This window comes from Rana temporaria, chromosome 6 (assembly GCF_905171775.1).
Source record: "Rana temporaria chromosome 6, aRanTem1.1, whole genome shotgun sequence".
Taxonomy (NCBI): domain Eukaryota; kingdom Metazoa; phylum Chordata; class Amphibia; order Anura; family Ranidae; genus Rana; species Rana temporaria.
In genome coordinates this window covers 97,192,631-97,211,986 of record NC_053494.1, presented here as the reverse complement: position 1 = coordinate 97,211,986, position 19,356 = coordinate 97,192,631, and the positions used below count along the sequence as shown (strand labels likewise).

Here is a 19,356-nt window from a genome sequence, read left to right as displayed (position 1 = left end):
ATTAGCTCTCATGCAGTGTAAACCCAGACACCCCACCCACTGCTGAAAGTGGAAGAAAGATTTCTAACACGATTCACGCATTCCAAAGAGTGTAGAAAGTGGAAGACAGCAGATATACAAGTAAAACATATGTAGGAGGATTTGTTTCATCTCTGTGTATAATCGGAGGCTATTCACTTCACTGGGTGTATGTGAAGGTTTACAACCACTTTAACTAGAAAGGGGGAAGCCCTATCCTTTAGGCCATAAGCCTGAACAGTATCTAAACAGCTTAAAAATGGTGGAACTTAATGCCGGGGTGCCCTCCTTAGGCTCATCTGGGAAGACAAAAATAAATCAGTTTTTCTAAACGGAGCACTGGCTAAGAGACTTGCACAGCCTGAACCATATCTAGACAATGGAGGGAAATAACCCTTTGATAAACTGAAGTCAGACAGAGATGGGAAATGTCTCTCGGTTAAGGTGAAAAGCAAAGACTACCTTAGGCCAGAAGGAAATTCTGGGCTGTAATACTAACTTGTCCCCCAGACCAAAAAAGGTTCTTTGTGAGATAAGGCTGCCTGCTTAGACACATAAAACAACAATATTATTGTCGTGCCAAGGTACTTCCTAATAAGCGGTGATACAGTTAGGGGAAAATCAATCCTTGGACAAAAAAGGATTGTGTATATAAGGGAAAGGGAAGATATGGTGTAATCCTGGTTTATATATCAAGGAGAAAATCATTTAAAACAAGGATGGGAACATGAATAGTTAAAAAATTACATCTTAAAAATTCGAAATAAAAAATTAATTACAATTAAATTGAAATTAAAATTAATTAAGAGTCCATGTATCCTGGGGGTTGTTGGGGGTGAAGAAGTCCACATAAGAAAGGCTGCTGGCAATAGAGCAGAAGTTACTGTGGTAGTAGGAACAAAAAGATAAACAAAGCAGCGCCAATCTGAGTGCAGTATTAGGAATAAGAAACTTTAATCACAAAACATATGCACTCACTAGAAAGCGTTTGAAAATCAAGGAAGAACATCATGGATAGGCAGCACTGTCCGATGATAGGGGAGTCCAGTTTTACTAAGTAACGATGCGGTCCTGTCAGGCTCGGTGGCGCCGGTGGGCATCTGATGCCTGATGAAGGAGCACGCATGCTCTAAACGCGTGCGTCATCACCCACTACCTTGCAGCAGCTACCACCTGATCTAGTGACGTCCAATTCTACGAGTCCTTCCTGCGCTCTCCACCTCAAGCCCGAGACACCGGAACCCACCGGCGCCACCGAGCCTGACAGGACCGCATCGTTACTTAGTAAAACTGGAATCCCCTATCATCGGACAGTGCTGCCTATCCACAATGTTCATTCTTGATGTGCCCATTTTCAACCACTTTCTAGTGAGTGCATATGTTTTGTGATTAAAGTGTCTTATTCCTAATACTACACTCAGATTGGCGCTGCTTTGTTTATCTTTCTGCTTAGACACATGCCTCACAGATATGATAGCTACAAGGAAAGCAACCTTGTGGGTTAGAGTAATGCATCCAATGGGTTCTAATGGCAGCTTTTGAAGTGCTAAGATTACTAGATTCATATCCCAATGAGTCAAGTGCGAACAGACTGGAGGTTTCACATGGAAGACAGCCTGCACAAATGGTCTTATTCAGATTAACAGTCTCTAAAACATAATCAAAAGTGCAGAGTGTGATAGTGCCAACTGCTAAACATTGATAAAGACCCAACTGTATGAATAGATGCATGAAGGGTGGAAGCCCCTGGACTCACACCAAGAGAAGTATGCCTTCCATGTCTGATGATGGACTTTTCATGAAGTAGATTTCTTATCCCTGAGCATCAGAAGAATCACAGCATCTGTGATGCCCCTTCCCCTTAGAACTCAATAGCTATTCCATCAAACCCAATGACTGTGAAGCAGGAGGGCAAATCAGTACTTAGGACAAATAGATCTGGATGATCTAGCAGGGCCCACAGTGTATCTGCGACAAGTCTTACCAGGTTGGCGTAACACATTTGCCTGGGACAATCCAGAATAATTAGGATCACCGGTATGCTCTCCATCTAATTTCTGCAGAGCAGACAAAGATGAAGTTTCAGGGGAAGAAAAGCATAGATCAGATCCACCATTAGATCTCTAGACTCTTTTTCTTTTTCCTTTTTTTTTTTTTTTTTTTCCCCTGTAATTTTCTATAACGATAATTGGGGGTTGGATGGGGGGGGGGGGGAGGGAGGAGGGAGGGAAGACACGAAACTAGTTGATTTATAAATTATATTATTGCTGTATACATGTATATAGTGTATTAGATAACGTGTATTATCTGCATGTAACTTGATCCCTTTTTTCTTACAAAAAGAAAACGGAAAATAATAAAGAGCAATTATATTAAAAAAAGATCTCTAGACTTGGATACAAAGCTGTCCAGTTTTTTGTTGAACCTGGGGGCCCCAAGGTCCACATCCGGAATCCCTCAAATCTGACAAGAGTCCATTAAAACCTTTGGGTGACCACTTTCCCAGGTCTGCCAATTGTATACGCCTAGAACTTACACTGCTGACAGGCTAAAACAGCAGGCTTAGATCTAACTCTTTTGAATGGCAAGACCGTTGTGGGGTTATCTGACTGAATATGGAGCAAATAGGCCTCCTACAGGTTGGTCCAACACTGAAGAGACAGCTAGGATATGTTTATCGGGAGGACCAAATAACCTGCCAGTGAGCTCAAAATCTTCATATAAAAACAGCCGGAAAAGTTGGTGCAAAGGGAAAGCTCTTAAAAAGGGACCATATATAAGTCTGGAAACAGCACTGGAAGAGACAGCAAGCTGATCCTCTAGCTTCAGGGTGCATGAGTCAAAAGTGGTCTCCTTCAACTTGGACATAATAGCAGAAGACTGTGACACCTAAGTGTTAAAGGAACACTAAAGGTTCGTTTTTGATTAGATCAATTGATTGCTGTAAGCTAGAGCATTTAAATATCACTTACCTCGTTTTTCCTTTTGACCTCCAAAATACAGTAATCCAGGTTTGAAAATGCCATTTCCTGTCTCTCCTCTTCTTGCTTTCCACCAGCATCTGAGCCGTTTTGCATGGTGGAAAGCAGAATGTGCTCCCCCCTCCCTATGACTACAGCCCTGCATGAATATGCTCTCCTATCCCTTATACAGGCATGGAGGCTAAGCCTAATGGGAACTGTAGTTTCCATTAGGTCGTGATGTAGCAAGAATGAATGCGCACCGCAAACCAGGAAGTCAGTGAGAATAATGATTTAGGAGTGACGGGGGTGATTAAAACAGCTCGATTTCAACAGGTATCAAACTAGTTATAATGCAAAACATTACTTTTTACTTTATCAGCTACTGTCAGACTTTAATTTAGGAGGAAAATATTTTTGTCTTTACAACCCCTTTAAGCTCATCTGACAAGGATTTGAGCAACTCAGAATTAGACAAAGCCTCTGCGACCAATGGCTCAGAAGCCCCCTAAGGGCAGTGGTAAATCAGATACAGAATTTGCTGAAGAGGGCATGTATCTATTGATACGCCGCGTAAGTTAAAAGATGTGCCGTCGTATCTATGCCCTGTATTCAGGAACCTAGATACGCCTGAAATATGGCTTCAGCCGACCGACGTAAGTCTTAGTACGCCGTCGTATCTTGGGTGCATATTTACGCTGGCCGCTTCTGTTGATTTACGCGTCGAATATGCAAATTACCTATATACGTCGATTCACAAACGTAGTTCCGTCCGGGGGATCTATATACGCCGTTTACGTAAGGCGTCAGTCCGGCGTAACTTTACCCCTCATAAAGCAGGGGTAAGTCATGTTAAGGTATGGACGTCGGAAACGTATGAACAGCGTCGTATTTTACGTCGTTTGCGTAAGTCGTACGTGAATGGGGCTGGGCGTAGGTTACGTTCACGTCGGAAAGCATTGAGCCGACGTATCTTGGGGAGTATTTGCGACGTGACTCTGAGCATGCGCGCGCATGCGCCATTCGATCGCCTATTCATTTGCATGGGGTCACGGCTCATTTCAATACAACACGCCCACTGCCTGGATCATTTGAATTACGCGGGCTTACGCCGGCCCATATATGCTACGCCGCCGTAACTTCGGGCGCAAATTCTTTCTGAATACACTACTCGCCTGACTAAGTTACGGCGGCGTAGCGCATATGAGATGCGCTACGCCCACCTAATGATACGCGATTCTTTCTGAATCCGGGCCACTATGTTTAACCGATTCTCACGCACATTTACTTCGGCACAATGGCACAGCTGCGAGAAACCTTGTACGGGTTTACATTTAGAGAGCCGCCAGAGGATGTGCACATGCCCGCTCCACGGCGGGGGGACGCGTGTGGCCATTACTAGTATGTAAAAAAAATGCCATAAATCTTTCCCATAGTTTGTAGACGCTATAACTTTTGCGCAAACCAATCAATATACGCTTATTGCGTTTTTTTTTTTCAAAAATATGTAGAAAAATACACATCGGCCAAAACTGATAAAGAAATGTGTTTTTTTAAATGGGTATATTTATTAAAGCAAAAAGTTAAAAAAAAATGTTTTTTTTTTTTTAAATTGGCTTCAAAATTGGTGATCAAAAGAAAGCTCTATTTGTGGGAAAAAAAGGATGCACATTTCATTTGGGTACAACGTCACATGAATGCACAATTGTCAGTTAAATCCATGCAGTAACAAATTGTAAAAAGTGCTCTGGTCAGGAAGGGGGTAAAATCTTCCAGGCCTGAAGTGGTAAACCACTTCCATACAGGGCCTATTCTGGCACTCCTCTCTTACATGAAAAAATCATATATTTTTTGCTAGAAAATTACTCAAAAAAACATATATAATGTTTGGGGGTTCTAACAGACACCCTTAGGAATAAAATGGAGGGGAAAAAAAAGTGAGACTGTGTGCCCAACTATAATTGTATTGGCATTATATGGATTTAAAATGATCACTATTCACTAGATTTTACCAAAATCTGGTTGATTATTGCATAATGTGACTAACCTAAAAACAATACTTCATCTTGGGTTCTAATGGCTACTAAAAAATGTATACATCAAAGCGGCAGTAGAGTGACACAGCTATTGAAACCTGTTGATATATATTTTTTGTTAACCCCCCCCCCCCAAAAGCAAAACAAACAACCAGAAAACAAAAACAAAGCACAAACCTTCTTTCTGTTATGTCCGATTCCAATTTCCATTATTATTGACAAAGTATCTCTCTTGAAATAGCCCAATGCTGGTTTACTATAACAAGAAATACATTTTTTTATTTGAATACAATTAAAGTACGGTATATGTGAATTCTAATCTTGTAAAACAACCCATTCTGTTTAAAATAGAAATTAAAGGAAAACAAAAATGTGCATAGATATAAAAACCATTAGCAATACCTTTTTTCCCTTTTCTATGAGTGATCTTATAACCTCTGGTCTCAGCTACATAAGGAACTCAGAGAGCAGGGGTAGAAGAAGCAGCTGTACACTGGTCTTCCCAGTAAATGGCTGTGTGTGTGTGGGGGATTTTTTGGGCGTCATACAGAAGCCCGTCCTCCTCTGCTACAGCGTGGTGACGTCAGATGACGCTGTAGCAGAGAAGGACGTGCTTCTGTATTCGCCGGCCGGCAAACTTTTAAACTAAACTTTTTATTCTATTAATGTAAGTGCTTTACTTTTTTTTACTTATTAAACTACCTTAAGGTATTATACTATGGTCCGTGTATCTTCCTTCCTTTGAGTTATCGCATTTGGCTAAACGTACCTTTGTGATTGGGTAGAACACATTCAACAGACCTTCTGGCTCTTGGTTCAATCCTGGTTCCTGGTGCAACCCCTGGTTTTTCCACGTGCAAGCCAAAGGCCGCGGCTGGGTCACAGCAGACTGCTTTCTGGGCTTGCCTTCTGGTAAGCGGACATCTTGTTACGGTGGTGGGCACTTTCCTTAATTGTGAATCACCGGGTGATGTGCATGGAATTGGACTTAATATCTGGATTTATTTTCACTACATGCAACATTTGATATTCTATATCATCACTGTGGACATTACTTGATGTAATTGATTGTCACTTGCTAGATTTACAGTCATGCTCATAAGTTTACATACCCTGGCAAAATTGATAATTTCTTGGCCATTTTTCAGAGAATATGAATGATAACACAAAAAAAACATTTCTTTCACTCATGGTTAGTGTTTGGCCGAAGCCATTTATTATCAGTCAATTATGTTTACTCTTTTTATATCATAATGACAACACAAATAAATCAAATGACCCTGATCAAAAGTTTACACACCCTGGTGATTTTGGCCTGATAACATGCACACAAGTTGACATAAAGGGTTTGAATGGCTATTAAAGGTAACCATCCTCCCCTGTAATCTGTTTGCTTGTAATTAGTGTGTGTGTGTGTATAAAAGGTCAATGAGTTTCTGGACTCCTGACAGACCCTTACATCTTTCATCCAGTGTTGCACTGACATTTCTGGATTCTGAGTCATGGGGAAAGTAAAAGAATTGTCAAAGGATCTGCGGGAAAAGGTAGTTGAACTGTATAAAAAACAGGAAAGGGATATACAAAGATATCCAAGAAATTGAGAATGCCAATCAGCAGTGTTCAAACTCCAATCAAGAAGTGGAAAATGAGGGGTTCTGTTGAAACCAAATCACGGTCAGGTAGACCAACTAAAAAAAGAAAAACTAACAAATAACTTCAGGTGAAATACAGTACTCTCTGAAAACATGTGGTTTCAATATGCATGGTTGAGTCGCCAGAAGAAAGCCATTACTAGGCAAATGCCACAAAGTATCCTGCTTACAATATGCCAAACAGCACAGAGACAAGCCTCAAACCTTCTGGCACAAAGTAATTTGGAGTGATGAGATCAAAATTTAGTTTTTTGGTCACAACCATAAATGCTACATTTGGAGAGGCGTCAACAAGGCCTATGATGAAAGGTACTCCATTCCTACTGTGAAACATGGAGGAGAATTGCTGATGTTTTGGGGATGTGTGAGCTACAAAGGCACAGAAATTTGGTCAAAATTGATGGCAAGATGAATGCAGCATGTTATCAACAAATACTGGAGGAACATTTGCATTCATCAGCCAGAAAGCTGCACATGGGACGTACTTGGACATTCCAACATGAAAATGATCCAAAACACAAGGCCAAGTCGACCTGTCATTGGCTGCAGCAGAATAAAGTGAAGGTTCTGGAGTGGCCATCTCATTCTCCTGACCTCAATATCATTGAGCCACTCTGGGGAGATCTCAGACATGCAGTCCATGCAAGACAGCCCAAGAATGTACAGGAACTGGAGGCTTTTTGCCAAAAGGAATGGGCAGCTTTACCATCTGAGAAGATAAAGAGCCTCATCCACAAATACCACAAAAGACTTCAAGCTGTCATTGATGTTAAAGGGGGCAATACACTGTATTAAGAACTGGGGTATGTAAACTTTAGAGCAGGGTCATTTGGGTAGTTTCTGTTATCATTATGATATAAAAAGAGAAAACACAGTTGATTTATAATACATGGATTCAACCAAACACTAACCATGAGTGGAAGAAAGGTTTTTGGGTTATTCATATTCTCTGAAAAATGGCCAAGAAATCATACATTCTGCCAGGGTATGTAAACTTATGATTACAACTGTACCTATCTATCAAAAATACACTTCCCCACAATAGGAATACAGTTCTGTGAACATCCTGGCTGTGTCTCTCAAAAATACAGTTCCACAGAAACACGTTTCCCTCAGTAACAAGACTAAATTCTTCTGCTGGATGTGGGTAGCTGCATCTCAACATTTTCACTGACCCCACATTAGGCATAAAAAATGCTTGTTTAACATACTACACTATAGCCTGTATCCAAGCTTTGCTGTAAATAAAAAAAAAGTATCACCCCCTCCTACTGGGTTGATGATAATAACCCCCGCCAAGCAGTGTGGCTGGGCTAACATTTCAATTTCAGGGTCTGGTCACTGGTGTATGGTGGGATGAAAAATATGTTTTGCGCCAGTCACTTTAGTCTTTTTACCTTTTATTGCTGAACTTAATTCAAGAAGAGAGGGCTTAGGGGTGCAGGATGTCCCCCCCCAAAAAAATAAAATAAAAATAAGACAGCTATTTCGATAGTAGTATAAGGTCCTTTAAGAACAGACACTTGGTAACTACTGACCTGGGAGAGCAACTAGATAGATCTATGACCTTGTAAGAGCAGTCAGAGGGGCAGATCCACAAAAGGATTACGCCAGCGTATCTATAGATACGCCGGCGTAATTTAAAATTTCCTGCGTCGTATCTTTGTTTTGAATCCTCATAACAAGATACGACGGCATCTCGGCTAGATCCGACAGGCGTACGTCTTCGCACGCCGTCGGATCTAAGCTGCAATTTTTTGGCGGTCGCTAGGTGACGTTTCCATCGAAATTCGCATTGAGTATGCAAATTAGCTATTTACGGCGATCCACGAACGTACGTCCGGCCTGTGCATTTTTTTACGTCGTTTGCGTTCGGCTTTTTCCGGCGTATAGTTAAAGCTGCTATTATGAGGCGTACTCAATGTTAAGTATGGCCGTCCTTCTGCGTACAATTTAGAATTTTCTGCGTCGTTTGCGTAAGTCGTTCGCGAATAGGAATTTGCGTAGAATGACGTCACCGTCGTATGCATTGGCTGGTTCCGGTTTAATTTTGAGCATGCGCACTGGGATACCCCCACGGACGGCTCATGCGCAGTTAAAAAAAACGTTGTTTACGTCGGGTCACAACGTATTTACATAAAACACGCCCCCATTACATCCATTTGAATTACGCGCCATTACGCTGGCAAAGATACACTACGCCGCCGTAACTTACGGCGCCGATTCTTTCTGGATTTGAAAAAAAAAAGTAAGTTATAGCAGCGTAGTGTATCTTAGATACGCTACGCCCGGCGCATAAGAGCGCCGCTGTACGAGGATCTGCCCCACAGTCTTTTCTTAAGAGCAATTGATCTAATTCAGTACAGTGGATCTAATCAAGGTGTTCCTTGACCACTTGAGAAATGCTAAAAATAATGCATTACAATTTAACTAAACCCATTCGATTTTAGTCGACTGAAATTTACTGGAGATTTAAGTGGACTAAATGAAAATTGGAATTTATTTTTGTCATAGTTTACATTAATTAATTTAATTCAATTTTTTTTTTCATTTAGTTTTCCTCACTGAAAACATGCAGTTGACGAAAACTATGATGAAAATATTTTCGTCTACGAAATTAACAGTGTGTTTGGGCCTTGTGATTGACTGCTCAGGCCCCAGCACTGTTATGGTCACATGCTCCCTCATACTAGAAAGTCTAACTAAAGCCTAACTGGCAATAGAATGGTGTCCATTTCACATTTTACAAGCAAAAGGCTGCGGCCATTAAACCCCTTTAAAGCTACAATAAAGAATCACTAAGGGAAAAAATGTTTTTTTGCTGAAATGACTGTTTACAGGGTATAGAGACATAAAAGTTAACCGATTCCTTTTAAAAACGATTACAAATAGATACAAATCAATCATATAATGTGCCTCTTAGATGCAAAAACGAAACTGAAAGTAGTTTAGTGTTTGCATGTTATCTTATGCCTCTGTGCTGGACAGTGCCATAGAGAGTCATGGCTAGGAAAACGAAACTAAACTCTCCCATTACTTTTTTCATACGGAGCCAGACAACCAGGAAGTGTCCAGAACAGAACAGTATTACAGCAACATCAGAGCAAAAACGAGCAATGAGGACATGAAACCAGGACTGCAGTAAGGTAAAGGAAGCTATTTAGCTAAAAAAAAAAATTCCTTTAGTGACCCTTTAAGTTATAAAAGCATCTATTGATAGAACATAAAAATAGCTATTGTTTCTTAGTAGATGCCAAAGAGCAGGGTTGCCAATGCAAATTCACCTACATGTTCAGGCAAATATAAAGAAATATATGTAAAACATTTGTGAAACACTATGATCTGAAAAACTCAAACACGGGATGAGTTAGAACACCAAAATAAACAATGTAATTCTGTGGATTTAAATAAAGGTCCCATACGTTTTCTCATGCTGATTTTACCTGCAATAGTCATTCTGATATTCAAGTTTGTCAATATAAAATATAAAAGTCAAGTTATTACCTTAAAATATCCATTGTGTTCACAGACCACAAAGAATGAAACTTTTGTCCATCCAGCAGTTCCGAAACTTCTGATTTCACAACCAAAATGTTGTTGTAATAACTCCCAGGAACATTTAACAAGTAGAGAATTTTGCCTGAGCTGCAATCATAAAAAAATGTGCAGATGCATTCAGGCCATATTGGATAAATACACTAACCTAACTTTGTTACAGTACAAAAAGAACACAAACATTCATATGTGTCATTTGCAAATGTTAGAGCACCTTTTCAACTATTCTCCTAGGGTTATCTTTTTGAAATATCCTGAACTTAAAGTGAATGTAAACCCTTACATATACCCAGTGAAGTGAACAGCCTCAGATTATACACAGAGATAAAACAAATCTCCCTGCATAAGTTTTACATGTATATCTGCTGTCTTCAACTTTAAATATCCTTTAGTACACATCCTGTTACAGATTTTCTTTTCCTGTTCAGCACTGGGAGTGGATTATTGGCATACAGCCAAGACAGCTAATTGTAGGAAAGGCACCCCCCCCCCCCCACACATTGGCAAAGGAAGGAAGTACTGCGCAGAGCTCTGCTGTGAGAAGTCAAGCTCTGTGCTAATCTATCTCCTGTGTTGGAGAACTTATTAGAAGTTGAGCTGCGGCACAGCAGAAAGACACAGGTGTGGGGTGCATTTGTATTCAGCCCCACTGAGTAAATACTTTGTAGAACCACCTTCCACTGCAATTACAGCTGCAAGTCTTTTTGGGTATGTTTCTATCAGCTTTGCACATCTAGAGCGTGACATGTTTGCCCATTCTTCTTAGCAAAATAGCTCAAGCTCTGTCAGATTGGATGGAGAGCCTCTGTGAACAGCAATTTTCAAGTCTTGACACAGATTCTCAATTGGATTCAGGTCTGGACTTTGACTGGGCCATTCTAACACATGAATATGCTTTGATCTTTTCTAAACCATTCCATTATTTCTCTGGCTGTATGTTTAGGATTGTTGTCCTACTGGAAGGTTAACCTCCATCCCAGTCTTAAGTCTTTTGCAGACTCTAATGCCGCGTACACACCATCGTTTTCTGCGATGGAAAAAAACGTCATTTTCAAAAACGTCAATTTAATTGACCGTGTGTGGGCAAAAACGTCGTTTTATGTCTTCTAAAAAACGACAGAAAAAAATTGAAGCATGCTTCAATTTTATGTGTCGTTTTTGGCCGACGTCGTTTTCTGTGTTCTAAACATTGACCGTGTGTACGTAAAAACGTCGATTTAAGCCCGCGCATGCTCAGAAGCAAGTTAGGAGACGGCAGCGCTCATTCATGTAAAACGACTGTTCAGAATGGAATCAGCACATTCGTTAAGGTGTTTTTCAGCTTATAGACAAGAAAAGAAAGCGCTTCTTTAACCCCTGCTTTTAACTGCTACCCAGAAATGGACGTTTGTTGCGGCTGATCTTGTTGCATAGTTATGACAAGCTTTTAATTAGTTTCTTTCTTGTTAGATAATGTTTATGTTTGTGTTCTGTTATTTAGTTGTATCTTCCATCTTAAACATTTTAAATATATATATTGGTCCACCTTTTATTTTTTTTTTAAATTTTTGTCCCCAATTTGATTAGTAATCTCTATTTTGTTTTTATTTAGGAGTGTGTGAAGTGTCTGCAACAACCTAATTTTTTAGTTTACTCACCCACAAGCATGTTTTTTTACCTTGTTAATGTTTGCATTATTTTTTTTGTCATGGGTCTGCCCACTCAATACTGATCTCTCAAATCTACAATAAAGAAACATGTTAAAATTTGGCTGAAAAAATAATTTTTATTTTAGTCTTCATAAAAATTTTCAAAAAAAAAAAGTGGCAACCCAAAAACACAACATAATAAAAACAAAGATGCCAGGGTAGGCAGCACTTTAGAGCATGCTTGTTTTTTTCTGAAAACAAGGGTCCCCGAAGCCACAAATACAGCCTGTGAGTCCACATAACAATTCCATCAGGGGCACCGTATTATTTCTTCGCCCTTTTCTTCCCAGCAGCCTTCCCTGCAGTCTTCCCTGCAGCCTTCCCGGTAGCCCGAGTCCTTGGGGGCTGGGTTCCTGGAGGAGATGAGGTGGCAGGAGCCATAGCAGCCTCATGAGGTGGAGAAGCAGGAGCAGGTGGAGGAGCAGGAGCAGGTGCAGGAGCAGGAGCAGGTGCAGGAGCAGGAGCAGGAGCAGGAGCAGGAGGAGCAGCAAGGACAGGAGGAGCAATCCGCACAATGTGGGTGTCGTCATCGAGCTGCCCCAGGGATGCCATGGTTATGGCTTCGAACATGAGGAGTTCGCAGCGCACACGCTGGCTCTGCTCCAGATTGTACATCTTGGCTGCAATGAGCGCTGCGAACCCCTCAACTTCACTGGGTGGCTCTCGGATGGCTGCAGTAGTTTGGCGAAGCAGGCCCTGGGTCTCCTCCTCCATCTGTCGCATACTCCTGAGCCGTTTATTGGGATTGCGGAATGGAGGGATCCGGGAGATGGTATCCCGCCGGCGTGCCTCCTGGGTCCCACTGGGGCCTGCCACCTCCTGGCTCCCAGTGGGCTCTGCCACCTCCTGCCTTGCAGTTGGCCCTGGCTCCTCCTGGCTCCCTGTGGGCCCTGTCTCTTCCTGGCTCCCTGTGGGCCCTGGCTGTTCCTGGCTTGGGTCTGCCTGTGTATGAAAAAAAGGAACATATGTTATTTGTGTTTGTCATTAATCACACACATTTTTACAATCATGAGTGATGCAAATTGAATGTCAATATATATTACACACAGGGTCGCCATCCTTAATTATGTGGCCCCTTAAACACCTTCAGACATGGTCCCCCTGGAATTATGTGGGTTGTTGCATGCCTAATTTCTTAAATAAGTGGCCTTTTCACCAAAAATTAATTTAATCAATTTAGTGTCAACTAGATAGTACTCAAAAAGGGTGTCTTCCATCTGGGACCCCTTGCAGGTGTATTGCGTTACTCCCCCCCTACTGGCCTATCTGAAAATGCCACCCACTCCTTCATCAACATTATTAATTTGCCCATTTTGACCCCATCATGTTTTCCCACTACTGACTATTGATCCTATCCCTAAACTTACGAGATTCACATAGAATTTAGAACAATAGTAACATACATTTACCATTATTACTATACTTGTCATATACTAACTAAATTCAAACAAAAAACACATACCATTCTCCACGGCTCACAATTGGGGTCCTCCAGGAACTCTTCCTCTTCCTCCGAGCTTGTCTGCTCTTGTCTGCAGGGAAGACTGGAGGATTGGCTGCTGGGAAGCTGGGAGCTACCTCTTGGGGGAAGGGTAGACATGGATGTCCTGGTCTCAATGTGGTCGTCCAGGAACTGCAGCTGACTATAGTACCACAGGGTTGGTTTGTATATGGAGTCAGCTGCAGCCCCAGACCTCATTGAGGCCAGGACTTGGACCCGTTGGGCCCTGTAGGTGCCCCTGATGGAATTGATTTTATTTTTCACAGTGGCTGTTGTGGCGTTGGGGACCCTTGTTTTCACAAAAACAAGCATGCTCTGTCTAGCTTTCTCCCTGGCATCTTTGTTTTTATTTAGTGTGCTTTTGGTTTGCCACAGAACTGGATGTTCCTTCCATTTTTGGATGAAGTCTGTGAGGAAGTCCGCATCCTTGAAGGCATCCATTCTTTCTGCACATGAAACAGAAGCCAAAACATAATGTAATTAAAGGCACTAGCTTACTTCCCCTAACTAGCCCACAAACTCATTCCCTATTCACTATAATAAAGTCGGAATTAAAAACTTACGTCTCGTCGTTAGGAAAGATCGGGAATTACGACTTCTTCCACAGACTATGCAGGCCGTTTCCAAACACGTCCCATCCCTTTTACACTACGCACGCGTGACGCTGCGCACGACACCCCGCCCCTGACGTTCGGTATCGTCCTTTCCACGCCCCTTCTCTGTCGTTTGGTGAGTGAGAAAAGATGGACAACATGGAGGTGTATTCTAGCTCTAGCCAGGAGGCAGGCCAGGCCCAAACACGCCGCAGATTCCGCTGCAGAGCCTCCAACATGAGCTTTAATGAAATGGTGGAGATGGTCACCATATTGAGGAGGGAGGACTATGATGCCAAGCATGGCCCCTACATGCATCCCAATAAAGTAAAAGCCCAAATTATGGAGAAGGTCATCCGTAGGCTCCAGCGGAAGTTTGGGAAAACCAGGAGCAGAGAGCACCTGCGCAAAAGGTGGTCGGATTTGAAAAAAAGGGAACCCCACCAACTTTACCGAATTAATAAGGTGATTCGAAGAAGAAGTAAGTTTTTTCCATGTGTATTTAATTATTTTGGTGTGTTCTTTGTGCCATTTTTTTTTTTGTGCCAGGTTGACCATAAAATGAATATTATGAATGTGGACGCATGATGCAGTCGTCGTAGTCGTCGTTCATTCGGTGACTTTCAATAATCCAATACCATATTAACGAGAAATGGCATCATGCCTAGTTGGCATGTGCAAAGGGGAGTTGAAGCACTGTATCTGAACAAAAATCGTAAATTGAGGAATTGTGGGCGAATGAACGACGACTCCTATGACCAATTAGTCGATACAAATATGAAAGTTGTGACATTTTTGGGGCTTAAAAAAAAGGTGTATTCAATTCTGGAATAGATGGAAATGTGTTTCAGCTTATTTTAGAAGAAACGTAAATACCTTGAGATTCACAAAAAGGAGCGTTTGCTACTCCTTTTTTTATTGAACATGTGTACTCAGTAGCACAATTGTTTGTCACAATCACAACCTATGTTGGGTCACACACAGGGGTGAGCAGATCCAGGGGAGACTTGTTTAGCTTACATATCTAAACTTAACAATTGTGTAAACTGATTTGACATTACTTTGTGAATGGATTAAATATTGGTCTATTTTATTGATAATTGTTTAAAAATCAACAATAGTGACCTTTTGTTTAGCATTTCTTATTTTTTGGGTGTCATTTCAGGCCGCTCGTAATGGTTGAACCTCATGTTTTCCCTTTCTTCAATCTTGTAGGGCACAATGAAGCACAAAGGCAGGAGGCACAAGCCAATCAAGCCACACCCCCGAGGGATGTAGAGGAAGAGGAACCTGCCTCAACATCCGGTAAAGTAACATCTACCACATTTTCTGTGAATATAGATATAGGCATACAATCTTTTAACACATGTTTTGGTTCCACATTTCAGGAGGAAATCGGGCTGGTCAGGGACTGGACACGTATAGTGCCCAGCTCCTCATCGGCGAGGTTCTCACCTGCAGGGCCCAAGTTGAGGACATACGTCTGGCCTGCCGTGAAATACGTCACAAAGCAAAGACGCTGGAACGGCAGCTTAAAAATGTTATTAATGTTTTGGGGAGGGTTTAATTTTTGGTGTATTTTCTTTTTTCCTTGAATTTAAAAAAAAAAAAAAAAAAAAAAAAAAAAAATTATATTTTGTAATAATCAAAAAAGACCAAAAAAAATAAAAAAAATAATTATATTTTGTAATAATCAAAAAAGACCAAAAAAAAATAAAAAAATATTATATTTTGTAATAATCAAAAAAGACCAAAAAAAAATAAAAAAATATTATATTTTGTAATAATCAAAAAAGACCAAAAAAAATAAATAAAATAATTATATTTTGTAATAATCAAAAAAGACCAAAAAAAATAAATAAAATAATTATATTTTGTAATAATCAAAAAAGACCAAAAAAAAATAAAAAATTATTATATTTTGTAATAATCAAAAAAGACCAAAAAAATAAAAATATTGATTTGTTGTACTAATCAAAACTAAAAAAGTAACAAATAAATAACATTTTGGACTCCAAACAATTTGTGTGTAGTTATTGGTATCAATGCAGACTCATTCAATTACTCAGGCATATTTGTAGAGTTATTAAGATTTAACACTCATGTGAATTTATTACATCCCAAACACATGGCTGGATGAGAACCTACGAAAAAGAAACATTACCCCCCAAAACTTACAAATAACTAAAATCAAACAAATAAACACTGTTTCATCAAACAAAAAGTAAATTTATTTTTTTAAACAAGATCAGGCATTGCAATGGCCCCCCTCCCCATAAAATAGTCCACATAGGATTGACGCACTGCACGTGCGGTTTGGGGGGCCAAGCCTCTATGGCTAGCCTGATGTCCCGGCTCCGGAGCCACAAGATCAGCCTCATCAGGCAATACCGTCAGGTACGTTTGAGAATTTCTTTTCAAAAAATTTTGCAAAATGCAACAAGATAGTATAATATAATTCCACTTGTATTCCGCCATGTTTATTGCTGTTAAAAACAATCTGAATCGGCTGGCCATGATTCCAAAGGCATTCTCTACCACACGTCTTGCCCTGGCCAGCCGATAATTAAAAACCCTCCTCTCAGGGGTGAGGGTGCGTACGGCAAATGGCCTCATGAGGTGGGGACCCAAACCAAAAGCCTCATCTGCTACAAACACGAAGGGCAGACCCTCTTCGTTCTCCTCCGCAGGTGGCAATCCTAGGTCCTCCAACCGAAGCCGTTGTGCGAACTCCGTCTCCGCAAAGACACCGCCGTCCGACATCCGGCCATTTTTCCCAACATCCACGTACAAAAACTCATAATTTGCAGAGACCACCGCCATCAAAACAACGCTGTGGAACCCCTTGTAATTGAAGAAATGGGATCCACTATGGGGTGGGGGCACAATGCGGATGTGCTTGCCATCAATGGCTCCTCCGCAGTTCGGAAAGTTCCAACGCTGGGAGAAGTCCGCTGCCACAGTCTGCCATTCCTGTGGCGTGGTGGGGAACTGGATAGAAAGAAAAAATAAAAAACATTAGAACAAAGATTTTAAACAGAATATAGCTAAAATTACAAGGGATCCCACCAACAATTCAACAAAAAAGGTTAGTATAAAAAAAAAACATGTGAACAATTAAGCATATTAATCACCCCCCTCTGATGTTGAAAAAATATATTTAGGGGGAGTGGGGCTCAAGATGAGATGAGAAACAACCCCCCAAAAAATATCTAAATAAGAAAAATAATTATTAGTATGTATTTCAAAAATCTAGGGGGGGGGGGGTTTGGACAATGGAGGCCACAAATAAACGGGGATATAGGGACACACAAAATGCAGCACTACAATGGAGGCCACAAATAAACGGGGATATAGGGACACACAAAATGCAGCACTACAATGGAGGCCACAAATAAACGGGGATATAGGGACACACAAAATGCAGCACTACAATGGAGGCCACAAATAAACGGGGATATAGGGACACACAAAATGCAGCACTACAATGGAGGCCACAAATAAACGGGAATATAGGGACTATGCTAGGTGGGTTTGCCCACAACATAGAATGATGGACAGGTTGGCTAAATTAAATAAACATGTAGGGCTTTACTAATTGTGTAGAACAGCATACATAGAGACAAAGTGAGCATTCTGAGCATATTAGAAAAGTTTTTTTTTTTTTTTTTTTTTTGGGAATTAGTTTGACCATTGAAAGAACACCACTTACCTTAACATAGTCCTCCTGAAGAACCTGAATGATGGCCGAACAGGTCTCAGGGATTATGAGGCCCAGAGCCTGGGGGGAGATGCCCGTCGAGAACTTCAAGTCCTGCAGACTTCTCCCTGTTGCAAGGTAGCGCAACGTAGCAACTAGCCTCTGCTCAGCAGTGATGGCTTCCCGCATAACGGTGTCCTGCCTGGTGATATATGGCGACACCAAAGCCAAAAGCTGCTGAAATACGGGGTCAGACATCCTAAGAAAATTCCTGAAATCATCAGGGTTATTTTCTCGGATCTCCCGCAGCAGAGGCATATGAGAGAACTGGTCCCTGCGTAGCAACCAGTTCTTGGTCCACAACCTCCTCCTCACCCTGTTCATGGACCGTCGCTGGGATGCAGCACACATCCTAACAACAAGCACAGCACGATCTCGGCGACGAGTTCGTACCCGCAACATGGCTAGAAAACGGTCGTCAAATCAGATCAGACTAAAAATTACGCCCTGAAGTAAAGAATGGCCTTTGAAGAACGACCTGCTAAACAGCACCGTGCACACCAAACGTAATGCCTAAACAAATACGTCCTTAGTACAAGCACTGTATCACAGATCCGACAACAAATAGACAAACTGTACGACAGAAAACGAAATTTAAAGCACAGTCACTGAAAATCACGAATCGTATCTCACCAAACTTTTACTAACACGCAGCAACACGATATCAGCAAAAGAGGCCGTCTTCCGCATGGAAACGACCCTTTATAGTGACGTCGTGCGTGATTGACGGAACTGCGCTGTGCTAGAGCGTTGTGAAAAAGCGATGGTGTGTATGCTACGTCGTTGTTCAAATTGAAGTTTGAAAAATGACGTTTTTTTAAAGCACATAAAGCGTCGCATTTTTCCATCGCAGAAAACGATGGTGTGTACGCGGCATAAGGGCGCGTACACACGGTCGATCCATCCGATGAGAATGGTCGGACAGACCGTTTTCATCGGTTCACCGCTGAAGCGGCCTGATGTGCATACACACCATCATTCCAAAAAATGATCGGGTCAGAACGCGGTGACGTAAAACACACGACGTGCTGAAAAAAACGAAGTACAATGCTTCCAAGCATGCGTCGACTTGATTCTGAGCATTCGCAGGTTTTGAACCGATGCTTTTGTGTACTAACCATCGGTTTGGACCTATCGGTCAGCGGTCCATCGGTTCGATTTTAAAGCAAGTTCTCTAATTTTTGTCCGAAGGACAAAAGACCGATGGGCCGTACACATGGTCGGTTTGGACCGATGAAACTGAACTTCGGTCCGTTTTCATCGGTTTGGACAGATGGTGTGTGTACGCAGCCTTACAGATTTTCTTCTAAGATTGTCCTGTATTTATCTCTATTCATTTTCCCATTACCTCTGACCAGCTTCCCTGTCCCTGCTGAAGAAAAGCATCCCCACAACATTATGCTGCCACCACCATGTTTCACAATAGGGATGGCGTGTTCAGGGTGATGTGGCTTCACATGTGGACTCTCTGATCAGAAGTGCATTCTTTGATCAAAAGTGCGAGTTAAAAACCAAGATTTTGAAACAGGAGGTAAGACAGGAGTCTTCATTATTTTTTTTTCAATCACTGATCCAGAACAAGCTTGCAGCTAA

The 19,356-nt window shown here is 41.4% G+C and overlaps 1 protein-coding gene across 1 annotated transcript in view; it reads right to left on the bottom strand.

Moving 5' to 3' along the window:
• Positions 1-19,356, bottom strand: part of FAM234A (family with sequence similarity 234 member A) — a 149,476-nt gene that overhangs the window by 38,331 nt on the left and 91,789 nt on the right. The window contains exons 8-9 of the mRNA XM_040357037.1: positions 10,171-10,311; positions 5,192-5,270 (exon numbers count right to left, since the gene is read on the bottom strand). Of these exons, the coding sequence (XP_040212971.1) occupies positions 5,192-5,270; positions 10,171-10,311 (220 nt within the window). The remainder of the gene's footprint in view (positions 1-5,191; positions 5,271-10,170; positions 10,312-19,356) is intronic.